Source organism: Chenopodium quinoa, unplaced genomic scaffold, assembly GCF_001683475.1.
Source record: "Chenopodium quinoa cultivar QQ74 unplaced genomic scaffold, ASM168347v1, whole genome shotgun sequence".
NCBI lineage: Eukaryota > Viridiplantae > Streptophyta > Magnoliopsida > Caryophyllales > Amaranthaceae > Chenopodium > Chenopodium quinoa.
In genome coordinates this window covers 53,318-72,992 of record NW_018744890.1, presented here as the reverse complement: position 1 = coordinate 72,992, position 19,675 = coordinate 53,318, and the positions used below count along the sequence as shown (strand labels likewise).

The window sequence follows — 19,675 nt, the reverse complement described above, 5'->3', positions numbered from 1 at the left end:
TTATTTACGCTTTTTAAATTCAATAATTCAACATTACAGAGTAATTTATTTTGAGTTTGTTTCAAAAAAAAAAAAAAAAAAAAAAAAAGTAATTTAGTTTGACTTAAATTGAATATTTGCATCACTGGCAGATCCAGTGGCAATGAATTGTCATACAACATTACACGAATACAAACCTAACTCGCGCAAAACACATTGAGTTTTGGCTTTATTTCTTCTAAAACACCCAAAGCAACCATGACACCCTCCCCTCCCACCCCCCCTCCAATAGGGTAAAAAATCACAATATTTGCTGGTTGAAACTTACAAAAATCGTGCAAAAAAAAAAATGATTACTATCTATAATCATCTGTAAAAGTGGCTAATCGGCAATCTCCAACATTACCCAGAATCTGTTAGGTTCCCTGTAAAGAACTGGATCATAACCAGACCAGCTAAGTTCAAATCCAGAACCGGTCTAAATTTGATTCAGACCTAGCCTGAACCAACCCACAGATTGGCTTGATTTAGCCAAGAGACAATCCACTAAGCAGTAGGAGGCCTAACCAGGCCCGGCTAATCATGACTATCAACATGATCCATAATCAAGTCATTGTTGGAGCTGCTGCCATCTCTTTCCTTTCCGAATCCGTTCTCATTGTCAACAGATTGATCCAAGCCATTTTCTTCGACCATCTGCTGAAAGTTGTCCTCATGATTGTAAGACCTATTTGAGTTCTCACCTCGCGGTCGACTCCTCTTCATGATTTTGGGAAAAAATGGTGCAACTTCTTTAGCCTCCACTTGCATGTCACCATGTTCCACCCTTTCAAACCGAACAGCACTAACCTTTCTTGCATTCCCAGCTAGTATCTACACAAGGTAAACCACTTAAGGGATTTGGTATTTCCACAAGAGTTCTTACAAAGCTAAGCAACAGGTTTACCTCTTATTTAACTACACCTCATTTGTAGATTCATTAACTCTAATTTACACTCATCTAAAAGATCTGTAATCACTAAAACATTAGACAATTTTTCTAGTAGAGTAAAATACTCATCGTTATCTGACTTATGAGTTTTAATGGACTAGATCAAAATAGCTTGTTAAATTATCCCAGTACTTTTTCATGATGAAGTAAAAGAAAGAAAAGGTCATTCAGAAACACTCCCGGTTACTGTAAAAATAAAGCTGCACTCATTTAGGTTTCCAACCCTCTTATGTGAAGGTGGGAGCTTCTTTAGAGGCATTGGGTAACTTTGTCGACACTGTATGAAACAACTGAAAAGGATTCGAGCGTTCAACAATTCACAGCAATAAAGTTCCACTTTATCATCATGGCAGATTTCACCATTCTCAAATTTACTTAAAGGTCACAAAGAGCACAGGATAATATAGAATGAAGTCATTCTAGCATGATATGAACCTAATTCAGCAAGTAGCAACTCACTAGAAAAGTAACAAGGTAATTTGTATAATATGTGGCAAATTGGCAAAAGTACTTCATAAAGCATCTATTACATACCTCAAGCTTAAAAATTTGTGACTTTTCCTTTTTTTCTCGACGTTCTGATTCATCTTCCTCGTATTTGTCATCCTCTTCTTGATTATCCCTCTCAAGAACCACCTTCATACTCTCACCTGTTCTTGGGATATATCCAAATGCTTCACAGATAAAACCAGAAACTGTCTCGTATTGGTGATCCTGCTACAAAACACAACAACCCAGTAAATCAAGAGTGAAACACGAAATAAAAACCAGGGAAAGTGGGAAACAAAGGTTAGAAAACAGCAGGGCAGGGCACAGAACCTCGGGCATCTTAATGCTCAACTCTTCGGAAAGTTGATCAATTGTAGTATTAGCATCCACATCATAAATCCCATCCGCTCGCATAACAATGTAGCCCGTTTTCTTCTGAATCTCCTCCTATAACAGGACAAACAACTTTGAAAAGAATACACAAACATAACTCTGGACATGTTGGCATGATATTTGCTCATTCAAGAAAAAAAAAAAAAAATTCATTATATTGTAGACCAGCAGTATTCTTTTCTTTTTGTGACAGAAGGCTCTCAGCAGAATATTAAGTATTGCCATTTACTCAAACATCAAGAAACTAAAAATATGGCATATTTCAGCACAAAAATTCCTCTCCATAATTTACAAAGCTGACATTGTACCAACTTGTGAGCTATATGATACCTATACCTCTTAAAAAGAGAACGTTTACAGACAAGACAGGCCGCTGAAGAAAAAACCACAACCAAGCTTTTAAACTTAATATTAATTCCTACAAATATTAGAGACTAGACTCATGCACGTGACATGGGCAACTAAATGTATGAGCACAATTTGTAACATAGAGAACAAACAGCCTCTTCAATAGAATCTTCATCACCCTTCATATTACTTGTACTCAAGTCCATCAATTTAATGGGAAAAGAAATATCCTTGCTTTCAGCCTCTAGAAGCACCAAACAAGCTATTAGGTTTTCCCACTAAAATCTGCACATGCAAACATTAATCAAGGGCATGGGACTAAACTTCAGAGTTCGGTATTGAGCCTGAGTAATGGCTTTTCTTCATTTGATGGCTAGCGAAAGCAAGCACACATGCTCATGTTCTCATAACAGCAACTCCCTTCCCAATAACAACAAAAGCCCATAATATTAGATGTTACTAGAATTTTATAGAAGAAACCCCATGGAAATGATAAGCATTTTTAAAAACAGAAGTCTACAATATAATCCATCATGCAATTCATGCCCTCGTACAAATATGCATAACATTGTCCATGACAGCAAAAATAGGCAAGTGCCACTTCAAGCTTCCAAATATATAACATTATAACCTCCAAAAATAAAATCCCATTTCTGATCTTACAAGAAAAATCCACTTCCAAATTTTCACAGGAAATACTATAGAACTTCCCAATTCCTACAATGAAATTTATGACCTTATGCTTGATTCACCTCCTTTACCCCCCCCCCCCCACACACACACACCCACAACAAATCAAAAGAAAAAAAAAATTAATTTTCCATGTTATCCCAAGTCCTGACTCCTGAGGCCCTAAGAAAGCGAAGTGCAAGTTCATCAGATCACAGATATTACTTTGAAAATGTATAAATTAGCCACCTTAAACAAATAAAGTTTAAACAATTAACCTTTATTTCCAAATTACACGATTTTGGTCTACACCTAATTTGGGCTGATTGCTACTATGTTCGCAATGAGATAATAGTCTTGCAACCATCTTGCTCGGAAACCACTGCTCCATCTCCAACCTAAAGCTATTTAACATGAAACTGCTTTTCAGATGCTCTTTGGGTCCATTGAAGAGAATGGTCCACGAGGAAATAGCTTCTGATAAGCAAAATACTTCCTCCTTATTTTTTAGATCTATTACTTTTACAATCACGGACTCCTAGGCAACTTTTAGAGATGAGAGAGATAGAGAGAGAAAAAGAGGACCCATGTGATATGAGAGATTGAGAGAATTTACTTACTAAAAAGGAAAGTGATGCATCTAAATTGAAACTTTCATATGTCGAACATCTTAAAAAAAAACAGAGGAAGTATGAAATTATTGAATAAAAGGGTAATATATTAAACAGAATGAACCATCCTGAAACCCCACTTTTCTAAATTAAGATATCCAAAATCCTCCTACAACTCCTCTAGTGCAATTATATGTTTCTAAGCAGACGAAACACAACCACTACATCTTATCAATTGGAAGTCAGTTGAGGATTGCAAGGACTACTGAAAAAAGATGTCTTACCTTTGAATCATTCTCATCAAAGATTTCACCGACAATTTCTTCAACAACATCTTCTAAAGTCACTAGCTGTTTCATGGACAATGTACAATCAGATGAGGCCAATTAAAGCACAATATAAGTTAAAGAGGGAAAAAGAAGGACAAAGAGGAAAGAGAATTAAAAAGCAACCAAAACTAACTTTGTGCAGGTCAGTTTAGAGCTGTATAAGACACTTTAGTCTTCAAATTTATCCCATTTTTCAAATTGAACAAATGACCACAATTAGATCAAGATAAGAAATACTCATATTCATTATTGTGTGGCAGACTGAAAGTACAAAAACAACTCCAAACTAGTTGACCACAAAGGACGAAATCACCTACCCCTACAGTTCCTCCATATTCGTTAAGGACAATGGCCATGTGAACCTTTCTAATTCGAAACTCTCGAAGAAGATTCCATACAGACATAGAATCTGTGACATAAACAAGGCAAGAAGCTATCATAAATGGCAGTTTATGGATACAATATTGATTTAAAGCCAAAGGAAATATATTAAAGAAAATCAGACTTTAAAGATATGCAGCAAATAGTTTTATATCTTTTGATTAATTCTTCTGTTTGTCAATAACCTCTAGGATAATAGAATATAAGAAGACCAACGGGTGTCCAGGTAGGTTTATCACTCACAAATTTGTGGCAAACGAAGACATCAAAATGCATGGAGACTTGGCAAAAAAATGCCTAGATTCCCCCTTAAAGAACATATTACCAAGGGTACTGCTGAAAAAGGTAGATGGCCCATTGGCTGGCAGTTACAGTCAGAGAGGGGTGGGAGGAGGAAGACCTCTCCAGACATTGGGATCAAGAACGTCCTTGTCATCCGGATTGCACAACATTTGTGTCTTTCAATAATTTCCCCCTCCATCATATATCTTTTTAGAGGGTGTGGGATAACATAGTGGGTAGGGTTAGTCTTTAAATATTGTTAACAAAACAAATATTCACAGCACATGAACCACAGGATGCACAAAATTGAAGGAAGATTTTTGTACAGGTTCTACCCTGTGCATGGCCGGCAACTTTAATTATATAGTCTCTCGTTGAATAAAATACAATATCTAAAGATATTTGTCTTTCATCAAGCCTGGCCTTAGGCTTGTTTGGCACAGATACAAAGCCACTACATCGAAAAAACCGGACACAAGCAAAGGGTAATGTAGACTACTCAAGTGTATAACAGTACAAGTAACTTTAATGTCTTGTCCTCCATTAAGTTAAAAGAGTTAAGCATGCCTCTGAAATTCTGTAACCTCAAAACATAAATTGCTTCTCGCTGTCTGCAAAATCCAGCATATTGTAAAGAGGATGCTTGAGTTGATGGAGATTTGGCACTCTACTAGGATAAATGAACAAAAAAAACTCATAAGCCACCTGTAGTATTGAAGTGAGAAAATAAGAGGGTTGAGACCATATACTAGACATTCTCTGACAACTGCCAAGGACAACCAATTTGTTCATACATTGATTCAGTTATTGTCCCAACTATAGGAAAATGTGTAATTTTCTGAAGGTACTGACAGAAAAATTGGCCAAGGCTTACAGAGATGGATGCCAAGTCCATAGTATAGAGGCTTGAAGCATTAAGTTCTGCAAAAGAAATATTTACAGGAGGAAATTGTCACTACCTCTGCAACTTGCATCGGTAAGGTTATGAACTTCTTATTATCATCCATAAGCGGGATCTTAGCCAATAAGTTGATTAGGAAAACTTCAATGATGTTACAATATGAGCGACGACTAGGACTTGGTTTGACTGAGCAAAAAGACTATTCTTCAATTAAGCTTTTATACCACTAGAGATCAGATATACACAAAATCATCAAGCAAGTACATAATGAATGATGTTTGGAAGAAAATCTTCATAAGAAGCCAGGAAAAGTTCATCTAGAGGTATAAACCATGATATGAGAAACACTTAGACAGGAAACCGCTAAAGAAGGATATGAGAAACACTTAGACAGGAAACCACTAGAGAAGGAACTTCTTAAAATTAATATTACATGAACTACATAATCAGAAGATGATAAGATGCACATATAAAAAACCTAAATAGGAAAAAATTATTAGCTGAACTACGTTTAAGAAAATGGATGAGCTGATAAACATGCACCATTGTAAGAATCCTGTGAAATTTTGAAAGCAATATTTAGTTAATGAACCGAATATATCCAAGTATCAGACATGTCAGGATTCATAATAACAAGCACAAAGACACTGTCATATTTTTGGACAGGACATTCAAGAAACATGACCTGATTTGAAGAGACTTTTGTATATACTTGTTATTCAACAGACATATGCACAGCTTTCCAAATTTCAGACTGACTTCTTTGCCAATTCTGGGAAAAATTCTAATATCAGGGACATTTATAAGTGTATATCACATAATCTTTGCTAATCTTTCCCTCTTTTTACGTATTTACGCAACAAATGTGTTTCATGATATTTTAAGTGTGTGATTGATACTTGAAATACGAATTATAGGGTAAGGGTTCTTATACCCATGTCGGGTTGCTGAGTTTCAACATTGTATCACAAAATTGTAAATTTTTTGGAGATCGAGAGAAGATTTGAAGTAACATTGTATCACAAAATTGAAAATTTCTTGCTTCAGATCCTCCTTAAGTACAAGTATTTGACTAAGTTTACAAATATGTAAATTGCCCGCCAAGCAAGGATAGGACCAGACCTTTGTTGTCAGCCCTTGGAAATAGATGAGCTAAAGCAATCAATATCAGCATTAACAATCCACCTTGGTACCTAGACCTAGCAATTCTGACCCAGACCCGATGACCCGACCCAACCCGAAAATGGAGTTGACCCGATCTTAACCTGACACCCGAACTGACCCAACCCGATTATAACCGACCCGAAGTTGACCTAAAATTCGAAATGACCTGACCCGAAATTGACCCGACCTAAAGTTGACTACTTGACTTGAAGTGTTTGACCTGAACAGACCCGACACACGAAATTTCCCGAACTAAAACTACCTTATAAGTGAACTAAAAATATCTAATGCCAAAAATGACTCAAATTGTTCATCTCTAACTGTACCCAAGCACATAAACTAAATTGATAGTTCTTATTATAACAATAACAAAATATAAAATTATCGATTTGAGCTTGATCCACAAATGGAACAACCCGAACATGACTTGACCCAATTTTGACCCGACCAGAATATGACCCGAACATACTCGACCCGAAGATGGTTTGACCCGAACATACCCGACCCGAAAATGACCCGCCCCAAACTTGACCCGAGTCATACTCGAAACCCGAAATGACCCGACCCGAATGTTAGCTGACCCGAAATGACCCGACCGGAATGATCACATTTGCTAGGTCTACTGATACCTCAAAATCGATTTCCACTTAGGGCACAATATGGGTGTCAAATGTAACAACCTTATCCTTATGGTCGGTGGCGGATCCAGTGGATCACCATCTATTATACCGAATAATGTTTTAAGAGAGCAATTTGCTTCCTAAGTTTTAAATAATTTGAACATACAATTATAATTGTAAATATTAACATATGGGTTTGAAAACATCAAATGTACGACAATTATGACTATGTATGATAAAATTTAATGTCATAATCCAAGTTTCAATTATAACCAATAATTCAAGGGAACCATTGCATTATGAAAATTTTGTTTGTTAAGAAATGTATTATAAAAGTTGTTATTCTTTTATCAACAAAATCTTGAAAATTAAAATTTAATTATTGTAGAAACTAGAATTATAGGAAAAGGGAAAAGTAAAAAGGTCGAATGATAAGAAAAGAAGGGAAAGATTGAATAAGAAGCCAATCACAAATTCACAATGGCTATGTACCATAAGTCCATAATGGCAAAATAAAAACATAGGGAAGTGAAATTAAAAGAAAAAGGGGTCGAAATTAAAAAAAACAAACAGATCGAAAATAAAAACATACGAAAGTGTGAAATATTAAAAAATATTGAAAAAGAATAGGGGAAAAAAATAGAAAAGCAAGCACAACAACTAGAAACATAGGGAACTATTGTATGAAAGACTTAAAACAAATGTAAAAGAAAAGGGGAAGAAATAGAAAAGCTAAAATAAATGTAAAAGAAAAGGGAAAGAAATAGAAAAGCTAAAATAAATATAAAAGAAAAGGGGAAGAAATAGAAAAGTTAAAAAAGGTGAAATGCTGAACATGGGAATCGAACCCACGACCTAACAAGGAGACAACCCTATGCGCATGAATTACCAACTGAGCTGCGAGATTTTTTTTGCAATTGATATGCACTTAGCGTAATATAACCAATTTTCTTTTTTGGACTGGGTGGGTCACGTGACCCACCAGGACCCACGCTGGCTCCGCCAATGCTTATGGTAATGAAGAGGATCTTATGCAAAATCACCATTTACCAAAATTGACCATCAGAACCCCATACCCAATCCCAGTCAACTGATACTAACAACTAGGTAACCACCAATAGCACATAATAACACAACTGATATCACATATCATTTTTAATCACTATGCCTTACTAGTGTGATAGTTTCTAGATGAGATACGATTTAATCAAAACACTATAATTTAAAATTTTTAAGGGAGGGGAACATTGACACTAAATGAAGTGATGAAGAGAGCATAGTTGTAAGGAAGTACCAGGAACAAAGTAAGCTGGCTTGTGTGCCATATCTCCAACAGTAGAACTTTCTAATAGCTCCCCCTTCAAAATCAAACACAGCATAATGATTCTGCAGACTATGAGATGGATGCATATATTTAATAGGAAGAAACAGTTACTCTAGAAAGAGATTATACTAAGAAGAACAAGCAAACCTTTTGAACATAATCCAGCATATCCATTGCATATGCGATACCAACTATGTTATCAACGCGCTGCTCAAATACAGGCACTCTATACAAAGCCAAGTAGAAAATGTCACCCAATGAACATAAATTTGATATGCCAAGGTTTCAAGCAGAATCACATACCTAGAGTACTGATGCGTTACCCACAAATTATGGAAGTCAATTAATGATGCACTTGCATCAATGGCAACAACGTCAACAAGCGGTGTCATAACCTCCCTCACATGTGTATCTTTGATCTCTAGCACATTTTCAATCATGTCCTGAAAATTGGCATATCTCATAGTAAACGAGTTGAAAATTTATAAAGCTATGCCACCTTAGTCCACAAGGACATTAGATAAGACATTCTATCCTGAGGCAAATTGCACTAGAATGTCTTTCTTGATAGAAGTTTGAATTCCGTTCTAACCACACCATATGGAATTACTATAAAAGTAGAGCACGGATTCCCTGGCCTAGCCCGATAACCCAAACTGAACATTAACAGCCCGAATTTGATCCAATTGGACTCATATATGATATTTTGTATTAATATTTCGTCTTACATTGTTTCTTATTTTGTTGGAACAACTTGAAACCAAACCCGAAATAGTCTAATTGACCTGAATTGCCACTTCTACACAGAAGCATGAAGCCGAGGTAACCCCTACTCCTTCCTTCCCCCACTTCCCTCCCTTGCCCAACCCACAAACTGCTTCAGCAACCAATCCAGATTAGTAAAAGGGCAAGCCCAAGGTTCGCCAAGCAAAGAAAACAGCCTCCTCAAAGCTAGCCTAACACTAGAAAATGAAGTAAGACATGCAAACAAGATGCAGTATCAATACCTAGTAATATAAGTATATAGCCAATCCCAATCTCTTCGTTAGATCTAAAAATGCCACTAAACATTTTTTACCATGCAGTCTTATAGGGTCCATAATGGCACTTTACACTAATTTGTAAACAATAGTGGCAAAAGTGAAATAGGTGAAAGTTTTGATAAAAAGCACTTAAATTAATAGTGGCAAAACTCAATAATATAAGCTAGGGTCTCAGTAAACCCATCCGCACAACCCCACAACATAAAAAAAAGATGTAGAGTGCAATTCTAGGAAAGAAATTAACTTGTTAAAATTAACAAAGAAAATTATCGGAAAGCAAAATATATACCTGTTCTTCCTCTTCTATTGCTCCACTCAACTCTGCTCCTCGCAGCATCAACTTCAGCTCATCCTCAGTAACGTATGGTTCACTAACACAAGGAATTTGAATGGTATGAAGAACTTGCGAAATGCCTCAAATGAAGGATTAAGAAAGACAACTCCAGTATGTTTTATACTTAAATCCCTCATTGGTTATATTTATTTCAAACTTAGTTTTTCAAGCACTAACGGAAAACCTGCAGGCAATTGATAAAACCAGTCATGACCTGCAAAGGCTGCACTTACAGTACTAATATTTTGGCCTGCAAAGGTTGCACTTACAGTTCTAATATTAGCCTCAATTCTTGAGAAAAAAGAGGCTATTTTGGCATATAGCATTGGCTAAAATAAAAAGCAGTCCTTAGTCACATTTGTATAAAAATTAGAAAAGATAAGATAAGAAATCTCTCTTCAATGAAAGAATGGAAAAAGGAGGAACAGAATATCATATTCCATAGCACTTTTGTCTTCCCCCCCCCCCCAATTTTATCCATTGTCTTCATAAGCAATAAGTTTTGAAGAGTACATATTACAGATGGATAATCTACAATATCATTAAGTTATTATTTTACAATAAGAAAAAAGGATCATAGTATTAGCTTAAGAAGGGAGGAAAAAGCAATGAAGAAAATCTGTCCTCTGAACAGAAAAAAAATATTACAGATGGTAAGTACACAGGACAAATTTGAAAGTAACTGAAACATATAAAGATCTACTTTAACTGACATCTTTTAACAGTATAGCTACACACTAGATCAGATAACCTGCAGCAACTGAGAGTTGGGATACAATCGTTGCTATAGATCTATAAGTCCTTGCTAAAATGGTAGCAAACAAAACTGAAACAGCATATGAAGAAATCTTATAAAAAAAAAGTACAATGTTTAAAAACCATTGCAACAAACCTTCTTCCTTTTAATCCCAGCATTTTCAGTATGCCCATCGATAAGAAAGTAACGACTCTTCCCACAGGATATAGCACCAAAGAAAGCCAGGCCACTGGTCTGACCTGTAATAATAAATAAATAAATCAAATTTAATAATAATAATATTAACAAATAAAAACTTCAAGCTACAAAGAAGATTGGAATTCCAAAATAACGATAGACCATACAAGGCTGTGCTTGCTAGCTCTATTATACAAACAAGAGAAGCCCGAATCATCAATTCTAAATCACAGAACACTAAAGCCAAGACAACTCACCACAAATCTAACAACCTCAGTGGCATGATGCACAGCTATGCTCTTGGGAGTTATCTCAGTAAGAAGCAAAATGGCAACCTGATGCCAAAAGAGAAAAGTGAGACACAGCCAAAATGTACATAATGGCAAAAGGGAAGGCTAATGTATGATAACTTGATAAGGCCATACAACATACAGTCATTAATCCAGTTGCAGCAGTGACCCCAGCTTCACCGAACAATGCTGTTGCAGCATCAGTAACTAATGCAGTTGCCGCAATATTGACAACACTGCATACATGCAGAAACTTCTATAAGGTGATAAATTGCAATGAAGCTTAGCAGAAACCTATAAGTTAAATAGACAGGAAGATACGTTGTGCCAATGAGAATAGTTGTGAGAAATCGAGTAACATCACTTCGAAGCATTCTGAAGACGCCATTATCAGGTTCTTTTTCAGCTAACTCACGCACCTAAAAAAAGGACACTAACATGTAAATCATGAATTGAACTATAGGTTCACAGAGATACAACAACTTTAGCATCGGTTGAGGACTGCAACATGCAAGCTATAAGGAGCCAGTATCTGAAGATCTCAGTTCTCAAATATCAAATTAAAAGAAAGGCAATAATAGAAAAATGTTACCAGTTTATAGCTATTTCGAGAACATAAAACAGAAGCTTATCAAGCAAACAATGACCGTTTTTTTTTTAAGCAGGATACTGAAGAAAGGATGACATTCACAGCTATCTCTAAGGAAGTCTGGTGGACCCACTACAAGGTGGGGGTGGAAGAGGGGAGGAGGGAGCAAGCTATGAGCAGGAGGAATTATTCAAACAATTAGCAAGTACTTAGTTTATTTCCATGAAGTCAATCCTTTGTCTAATTGCGATTGAACACAAATTTTATACATTTAGAGGTGTAGTTGTCTACAGATTTTTGGCAGGAGGGACTTGCAAGAGACTAAAGAGGCATGAAACTTCAGAACCTGGAACCTTCTTTCTGTAAACGGCTGACAACACTGACAATAGTACAATATGATAATGAAGTCCCAAGTTATACAACTTTGATATCCATCACTGATTTGATTTGCTATTTGGGAAATAACAAGAAATGGCATCTCAAGAAATCAATTGCCAAAGATCAAAGAGAGAGCAAACTATCAGCAAATCATTTAATTTAAATAATACAAGTAATAAGCTGGAATTCTCATTAAAATGTACTCTTACTCCTCTCTACAAAAACAACCGCCTTTAAATGGTCCTGCTGTTGGCAGGGTTCAAGAAGGCCAAATGCACAGAGTCCCTAAGATGCTTTCATAAATTAAAATGTACATGCTTGTCAGAAGCTATAATCTCAATCATCTGCAACCCTGTATGAAATGGCTCTTTAAGCAGAATAGCATCTTGAAGTTTAGTAAAGTTAATCTTACACAGGCACTTCAAAAGCTCACATTTGAGGTTTTCACTTAATTTATGCCCAAACCTCAACAGCTGGAAGCCAGAAACTCTTTCTCTCTCTGCTTTCTTGTATCTTTTTCCTTTTGTGACAAGGATAAAATTAAACTTGATGCCACTTCTATCTCATTAATTTTTAATCTTTAATACATCATCTTAAAATGGTTCTTTATCTGATTTGCATGATTGGTTGGATAGAAAAATAAAAGGAAATGATCCATCAGTGTCTTACATCACTAATATCAGTATACATCCAACGTACCAAGCAATATAGAAACCACAAATCCTTATTAATATATAAAGATTGATGTATGATTTTCTGCTTTATAATTCACCGAAAACCAAAATCTATGACAATCACAATATAACATTTGAATAAATTTATTGACAACATTGCAAGCTGAAATTCGAAGACACATAAGGAGTACTAAATACTGGAACAAAAGAGTCGTTTCTCTATGCATTGAAAGTGAATCAAAATAGTCTGAAATTCAAAACAACCAACAGTGAATAGAGAGTACAAGAAGGTCACCTTCCAAGGCCATAGAGTGGTGATAGAGGTTTCAGCCATAGAGAAGAAAGCCGAAAGACTCAAAAGCGCGGCAAGTATCAATCCTTGCTCCTTAAACACCATAAGAACCTGCAATGTCTTCGGCCACGCATTCCTCAACAACAATATGCTCTGCCCAATCACCCCATACCCTGCATTGACCACCCCTTCAATTGCCATCACTTTTCGACACTCGAACAGGAAAACCCCACAAACAATAGCTGTCAAAAACATCCCATTCTTGAGCAATGCCTTAACAGACTCAAAATTCTCTTTCTTCCCCTCTTCAACTACTGGGTCAGTATCAATCAATCTACCGTCATTGTTATTTCTATTGCTCAAACACTTGAAACATCTATTGTTATTACTATCAGAAACTGGAAATGCAAAAAGGGATTTATACACATACTTCAATGGGGGTTTTCTTGGAGAAATCGATACCGAAACACGAAAATTGTTGTTACAAGATGCCAAAATCATCGACTTAGAACTGCTGCGATTCACAACAGCTCTAGAACAGCTAATAGCTGCCGTAGAATCAAGAAATAGTTCCATAATCTTGAACTTTTACTAACAAAATTGAAAATTTTAAGTCATAAGGCTCAAATTTTAGAAAAGTAATAGCTGAAATTTGATAAAACCCCGCCAAAACCCTAATCGCATTCCCCCCAATTATTACCAGATATACCAATTGGCGATTGAATTGAGTTCGGAATTACTACCTAACCCTCAATATTCTCACAATTTCGCAAGAATTATAATAGGAAAAAACCCTAATCCTTTCAATTTAAGAAGAAGAAAACACAAAAAAAATTGAAGAATTTGAGAGGAATTTTGAAGTTTGAAGATTGAAATGTTAGAGGTGAGAGTCTTGGGGTTGTGAATTCAGTTTTCAAATAGGATGATTTGCCGATTTGGTGTTATTTTTGCAAGTTGCAGTTGCTTCAAGTGTGGTGCAATAGCAATACACATAATATTGCTCCTTTCGTTCTTAGAATAGTGTCCTGTCCCGACTCTTTTTTTCATTGTCAATAAAAACTTTGATCCTAATTTTCGGTTATTCAATATGAGATAATATAGTTACGTGACATTTTATTGGATTCACGTGTGAAAATAAAGATGTATAAAGAATACTACGTATATTTAACACATGTTTTGGAGAGTGTAAAATGTCAAATGATGCTTATACATATTCATGTATGATAAGAGTAAGCTTGTTTGGTGGAGTTGGTGGGAGAACTTGCCTTATGACTTTGAAGTCAAAAGTCCGAGCCTTATCAACTACAATTGCATGAGAGTAGAGGAATTTCCTTACCTCCCCCTCTACTCTCAAGCGTTATCTACGGAGCTGGGTTGTGATAATACGTAGTATGAAGTATGAACTATGCCTCTATGCCCTTGTTTTCTAGTTAGTCCAAGACTTATTCATACCGTACTCCTACATCATCCATATATCTAAATTATACGTCACTATACACAATTTTCCTCTTAACACGAACAATCGTGGAGAATTGTTACGAACAATTTTATCATCAGGAAGGGGCATCTCATAATACCTTCGAGTGAAAAGATCGAAACATTTTATCACTATACTACTACCCGACTTAAGAATCAGCCAATGGAAAGAGTTGTTGGCCAAAACGTTAGAAAGAATCAGTTTCATAAAATCATCAATTTCCCAAGGGGGGTTTTCAATGATCTCCTAATTATCAGTTTTTAAACTGTATAGCATTGATATATATTTTGTTCTACATTGTAAATTATCACGGTCATAAACTTTTAAACCGTATAATCATCAGATACACCATCATAACCAAACACAAATGACGGGTTCAACCAAACATCGAAACAACCCATCATGAATTTGAATCGTGGTAATATTTTTAAGGCTCGAGTGGCAAGATTGTACAACGTAACATCACAATCACCAGCACCACCTGGCCATATGTATGACGTAAGGCAAAGTAAGTCGTTGCACGAGCCAACTAGGTCTATTAGCCTGCTACGTATATTGTGACAATATTCACTGACCTCATAGTATGGTTGCTGCATTTGGATATTAACCTTAAAAGAGTACAAGTTGACTTTTCCGTGGTAAGACTCGAGGATTTGATGAATCACAATTACGTAGGATTTATAGGCACATTTATGCTACTTTTATAGTTGCTTTTTAGATCTTTTGTCGCTTTTTAGACTCTTTTACGCTTTGTTTGTGTTTTTCTTAATGTTTCAGGTGATTTCACAATCATTTGGACGCTTTCAAAGTGTTTGGAGTTGATTAGGATGATATTTGGATGGAAACCGATGAATTGAGTATATTAGTCGAAGATCCATGTTTGTGGATGTTGATTTTGATTGTTGTGTGCATGAAATATGAACATAGCATTCACAAGGGTTACAATATGTGTAATACCCGAATATTTTAAAATTTTATCAAATATATTTTATGGCTAAAATATAATTTTAATTAGTTTATAAATTTGATCTTATACTCTATTTTTGTTATCCTATAAAAATTATCTTAAACCCTAACATAGTTATCAATTGCTTTTTTTTTTTAAAAAAAAAAAAAAAAAAAAAAAAAAAAAAAAAAAAAAAAAAAGATAGCAGCCAGCCGTTTTTCATTCTTATGCGTGTTATTCATATACCAAAACCAAAACTTTGATTCTTCTTTAGTGTTTTTGTTTTATTCTCTAATCTCCACCATCATTCTTATGTATATGTTGACTACAAAGCCGTGAATTGCAATGTTGCGGACCTATTTTGTCCCTCGTATTGTACATCATACTTCTATTAAGATACGTTGAAAGGTAATCACACGAATTTACTATGGAATTGTTTGTATAATTATTGCTTTATATTATTATTGTATAATTTAGTATTTATATGCTTGAGTTTATATATATGATTGATGTGTATAATTTTATGATATAATCTGATTTAATTGTCTTGTTATATTGTTGTCTTGATTGATTGTGTTATTATGCTAGGTTTTTTTTTCTTGTTGTTGCTGTAGGGAGTATTGTTATAGTGAGGTTTTAGGGTTACCAGTATTATTTTTGGGTTATGAAGTAATTATATTTGGGTATTAGTTTTATTGCCCTATAAGAGTTGAGATATAATATGATTGAATCGAGTTCGAATGGTTAAATTATTTGGGAATCTGTGCCATTATTGTGATATTGATTATGAATCTGAAAATGATTACTTGATCAAATATGAGATCAAAAGGGTTGAGAATTATTATTTTGTTCTGGGTTTGAGACTCGATGTTAATTACCTTAGTCCTTGGCATGTTGGTAAGGAGATAATAATCATGAGTTAAGAATGAGGTACAATCTTTATTTATTTTTTTCTATGGTCCCCTACTGTGGGATTTGACCCATATTGGTCATGGTTAGAGGTAATTTCTGGTTATTGAGAGTATTCAAGTTTTTATACTTGTTGGTTTATTTATTCGAATTACTCATGTCCAAGGCTAAGTATAAAACAAAGAGCATGACACACTTATGGGATTAGATGAGTTAATGGAGTAAATAATCGTATTTTTATTTGAGGTTGGGGTTTGACAAATTAAAGGTTATTTCCAGAGTACAACGTGTAATGTAGTTTTGAACTACATTGTTTAATTGAGCTATTAGTGTTAATTATTCTATTATACTTTGTATTCTGATATGTGATGATACTCAGCTTTTTGCTGACGTGTGTGTTGTTTTGTTGTGCTACTTGTGTTTGCGGCCATGTCTTTTTCTTGTGGTGGCCCTGCGACGATGTATTTCGAAATTTGTCCTTAATGGTGAGCAGTCAAGTTTGTATAAACAGGTTGATCAAGTGATCGTAGCTAAAGAACCTCAAGTATTTCGATTAGTATTTTATAACAAGTTCGTAAAGTCGTATAAATAGCTCACTTAGATTATTGGGTTTTTGTAAGCCTTAGCACTTGACAAGTTGTTGAGTGTGGCGGTAATACCTCCAATTTAGGTGTATGCTTCCGCAATTTTTATTCAAAGGTTGTTAATTTCCTTTATTTATTATTTATTATTAGCTAGTAAATTGGGGGTGTTACAATGTGCCTTTCTGAATTGAATTTGAGTTGAAAACGAAGGTTAAATGATGGTTTACAAAGTGTCAAAACTAACCTTTGTTCACTCTTTTGATCATAACTTGAGTTCAACAGATCGGATCGGAGTGATTCAAGTTTCATTGGAAACTAGACTTGAAGAGGTTTCCAACGATAGGTTACACGTCTATATACAACTTATGCATCAGAATTTACAAGCCTGTGAAGTCGACGTAATTCCCAGCAACGAACGAGTGAGCGAGAGCTCGCGAGCTAGCTCGCATATGCCGAGAGGAATACTAGCCCGAGCGATAGCTCACTCGACCAGGGAACTATAGCTCCAACTGACCCACAACAGCAGCAAGCAAGGGGCATCGCAGCGCGTCTTTCGCTTGGCCCTCGATTCCATCAAGCATCTTCGCGCCATGTCATCTTCTATCGTCCAATTGTTTGACAACTTGTGTAATTTATATTTTCTTATTTTTTTTCTTTATATATTTTTAAATTAGAAATTAAGGAATTATAATTACTCAAGGAGAATTATTTTCTCCTTACGCTTTTTTATTATTTTTATACGTTCGTTTTCTTTTCTCTCTAGCCATAGTTTTTCTTGGGCAATTCCATGGATTTTCCCATGGATTGCTCTTGAGTTTGTTACATTAATTCATAGAGGTATTTTATTTCTGTCTTTTAATTATGATTTCTTTATTAGATTTAGATTTAATTATTTATTTCATACTTGAGTAGTTTATTTCTAGGGTTTGGGAATCCATGTTTATACAATGAATCTTGATTGATATTATTTATATTTTGATTATTGATTTCTCTAATTGATAGTGTTTTATTATTAATCTTGCAAACTAATCAATTGTTTGATTAGTTATTGTTAATAAGAGTTTGAAGCGAAAGATCGCAGTTGTAGAGGCTTAATTACCTACAATTAGCAATTTTGATTATGTTAGCCACCGTACTACATATGTTGAATTAAGAGTGTTAAGACCCGACCGTAGGCTTAGAAATTGTTCCTTAGATACTTGTTTGATTGAATTGTTAATGGTATTTGATAGATTTAGAACTATAAGCATGGAGAACCATAACCCTAGGCCTTTTTTTATTAATTGTGTTCTTGTTTTAGTTTAGACTACCTTTCTATCCCAATTTCTTGACATAGTTTAATTTCTCCAAATTCCTATAAGATAGATTAAACAACCATCTCCTTGTGGATTCAACCCTACTTACCCTACTACATTGTTAGTTGGTTTTGTTAGGAATTTATTTTTGACAGGTGTACGACAACCTATCAAATGTGGGTCGTCATATCCAAGTTTGATTTATCGCAAAAAATCAATAATAAGGTGGGCATAATCACAATGGTGCATTTAAAGTATGAACGCCTACCCATATTCTGTTTCTTGTGTGGGCTGCTAGGCCATACGGAGCGTGATTGTTCCTTGGACGATGATGATGATGGTGCAGTAGAAAGGCAGTGGGGAATGTGGTTAAAGGCGTCTCCAAGAAAAGGATTCAACAAACAGCAAGATGAGATAAATAAAATGCGCTCCTCTTATACCTTTACCTTTGTTAATAAACCTGAAGCGAGTAGTGGATGTGGAAAGAAGAAGTAACATGAAAAAGAATGCAAGGACCCTGAGGTAATACTGGTACCCACTTACGATAATGATAGTGAGATGATGGTATTATGTCTGAAAAAATTGTCTTTAATAACTCTGTAGGTGCTGAAAATGTTGCTGTCTGGGGGGTTAATGTAGAGGTGAGTAAAGGCCACGAAGAGGGGGGTAAGGATGGAATGCTGGAAATGATTGAAGGTGAGGATGTGCAAACTCATGATGAAGTTAAAGGGGGTACAGCTCGTAGTAGTGAAGGCAGTGGGCATGAAATAATAGGGGAGGGAGAAAAAAAGAAGAAATGGAAGAGGTTGGCACGTATGAATGCTGAGGGATTGGGGGATTCACATACAGTGAACGCTTTGGGTGGGAATGGAGGGATGAAGAGGGATGTGCAAAGTATGCTGCTGGACATTGAAGTAAGAGACATAGACATGCATGAGAGGAGGAAATGTAGGAATTTGATGGTGACAAATGGAAACGTTGTAACTGGGGATAGTGACATCCAAGTAGAGGGAGTTGGGAATTGCCAACCCCTCGAAGGTCAATGAAAGTCTTAAGCTGGAACGTCTTCGGGATTGCAACCCGAGGACGGAAAGTACTCTCTGGGACTTGTGTTGCAGAGAGAGGCCAAATGTGGTTTTCTTAATGGAAACCAAGACTGATAGTAGCATTATGGATAGAATAAAGCGTCGGTGTGGCTTCGAGCATGGTTTAGTTGTGAATAGCAATGGAAGATCGGGCGGCCTGTGTTTATGCTGGAGGGAAATAAGGATGAACATAGTATCATTCTTTGATCATCATATTTCTGCAGATGTGTGTGACAGTGAGGGAAATCCGCAATGGAGAGCTTCGGGAATATATGGTTGGCCGGAAGCGGAAAATAAACATAAAACCTGGGACTTAATGAAAACTCTCGCAAGATCAAGCCAACTGCCTTGTATGATGTACGGT

At 35.7% G+C, this 19,675-nt stretch overlaps 1 protein-coding gene across 2 annotated transcripts; it reads right to left on the bottom strand.

Annotated features, from left to right (window-relative positions):
* Positions 1 to 82: 82 nt before the first annotated feature.
* On the bottom strand, positions 83 to 14,041 carry LOC110705940 (putative DUF21 domain-containing protein At3g13070, chloroplastic). 2 transcript variants are annotated; one of them, XM_021883855.1, is made up of 14 exons: positions 13,019 to 14,041; positions 11,404 to 11,501; positions 11,225 to 11,318; positions 11,050 to 11,127; positions 10,751 to 10,854; positions 9,814 to 9,895; positions 8,785 to 8,924; positions 8,629 to 8,707; positions 8,452 to 8,515; positions 4,127 to 4,218; positions 3,765 to 3,830; positions 1,790 to 1,906; positions 1,505 to 1,687; positions 83 to 852 (listed from the first exon to the last, which is right to left on the bottom strand). In XM_021883855.1, the coding sequence occupies exons 1-14, from the start codon at positions 13,589 to 13,591 to the stop codon at positions 556 to 558; spliced, it is 2,067 nt and encodes a 688-aa protein (XP_021739547.1). In that variant the 5' UTR covers positions 13,592 to 14,041; the 3' UTR covers positions 83 to 555. The 2 variants fall into 2 exon arrangements, with proteins under 2 accessions (XP_021739547.1, XP_021739548.1); XM_021883856.1 differs by having other exon boundaries at positions 1,505 to 1,684; positions 13,019 to 14,040.
* Positions 14,042 to 19,675: the final 5,634 nt, after the last annotated feature.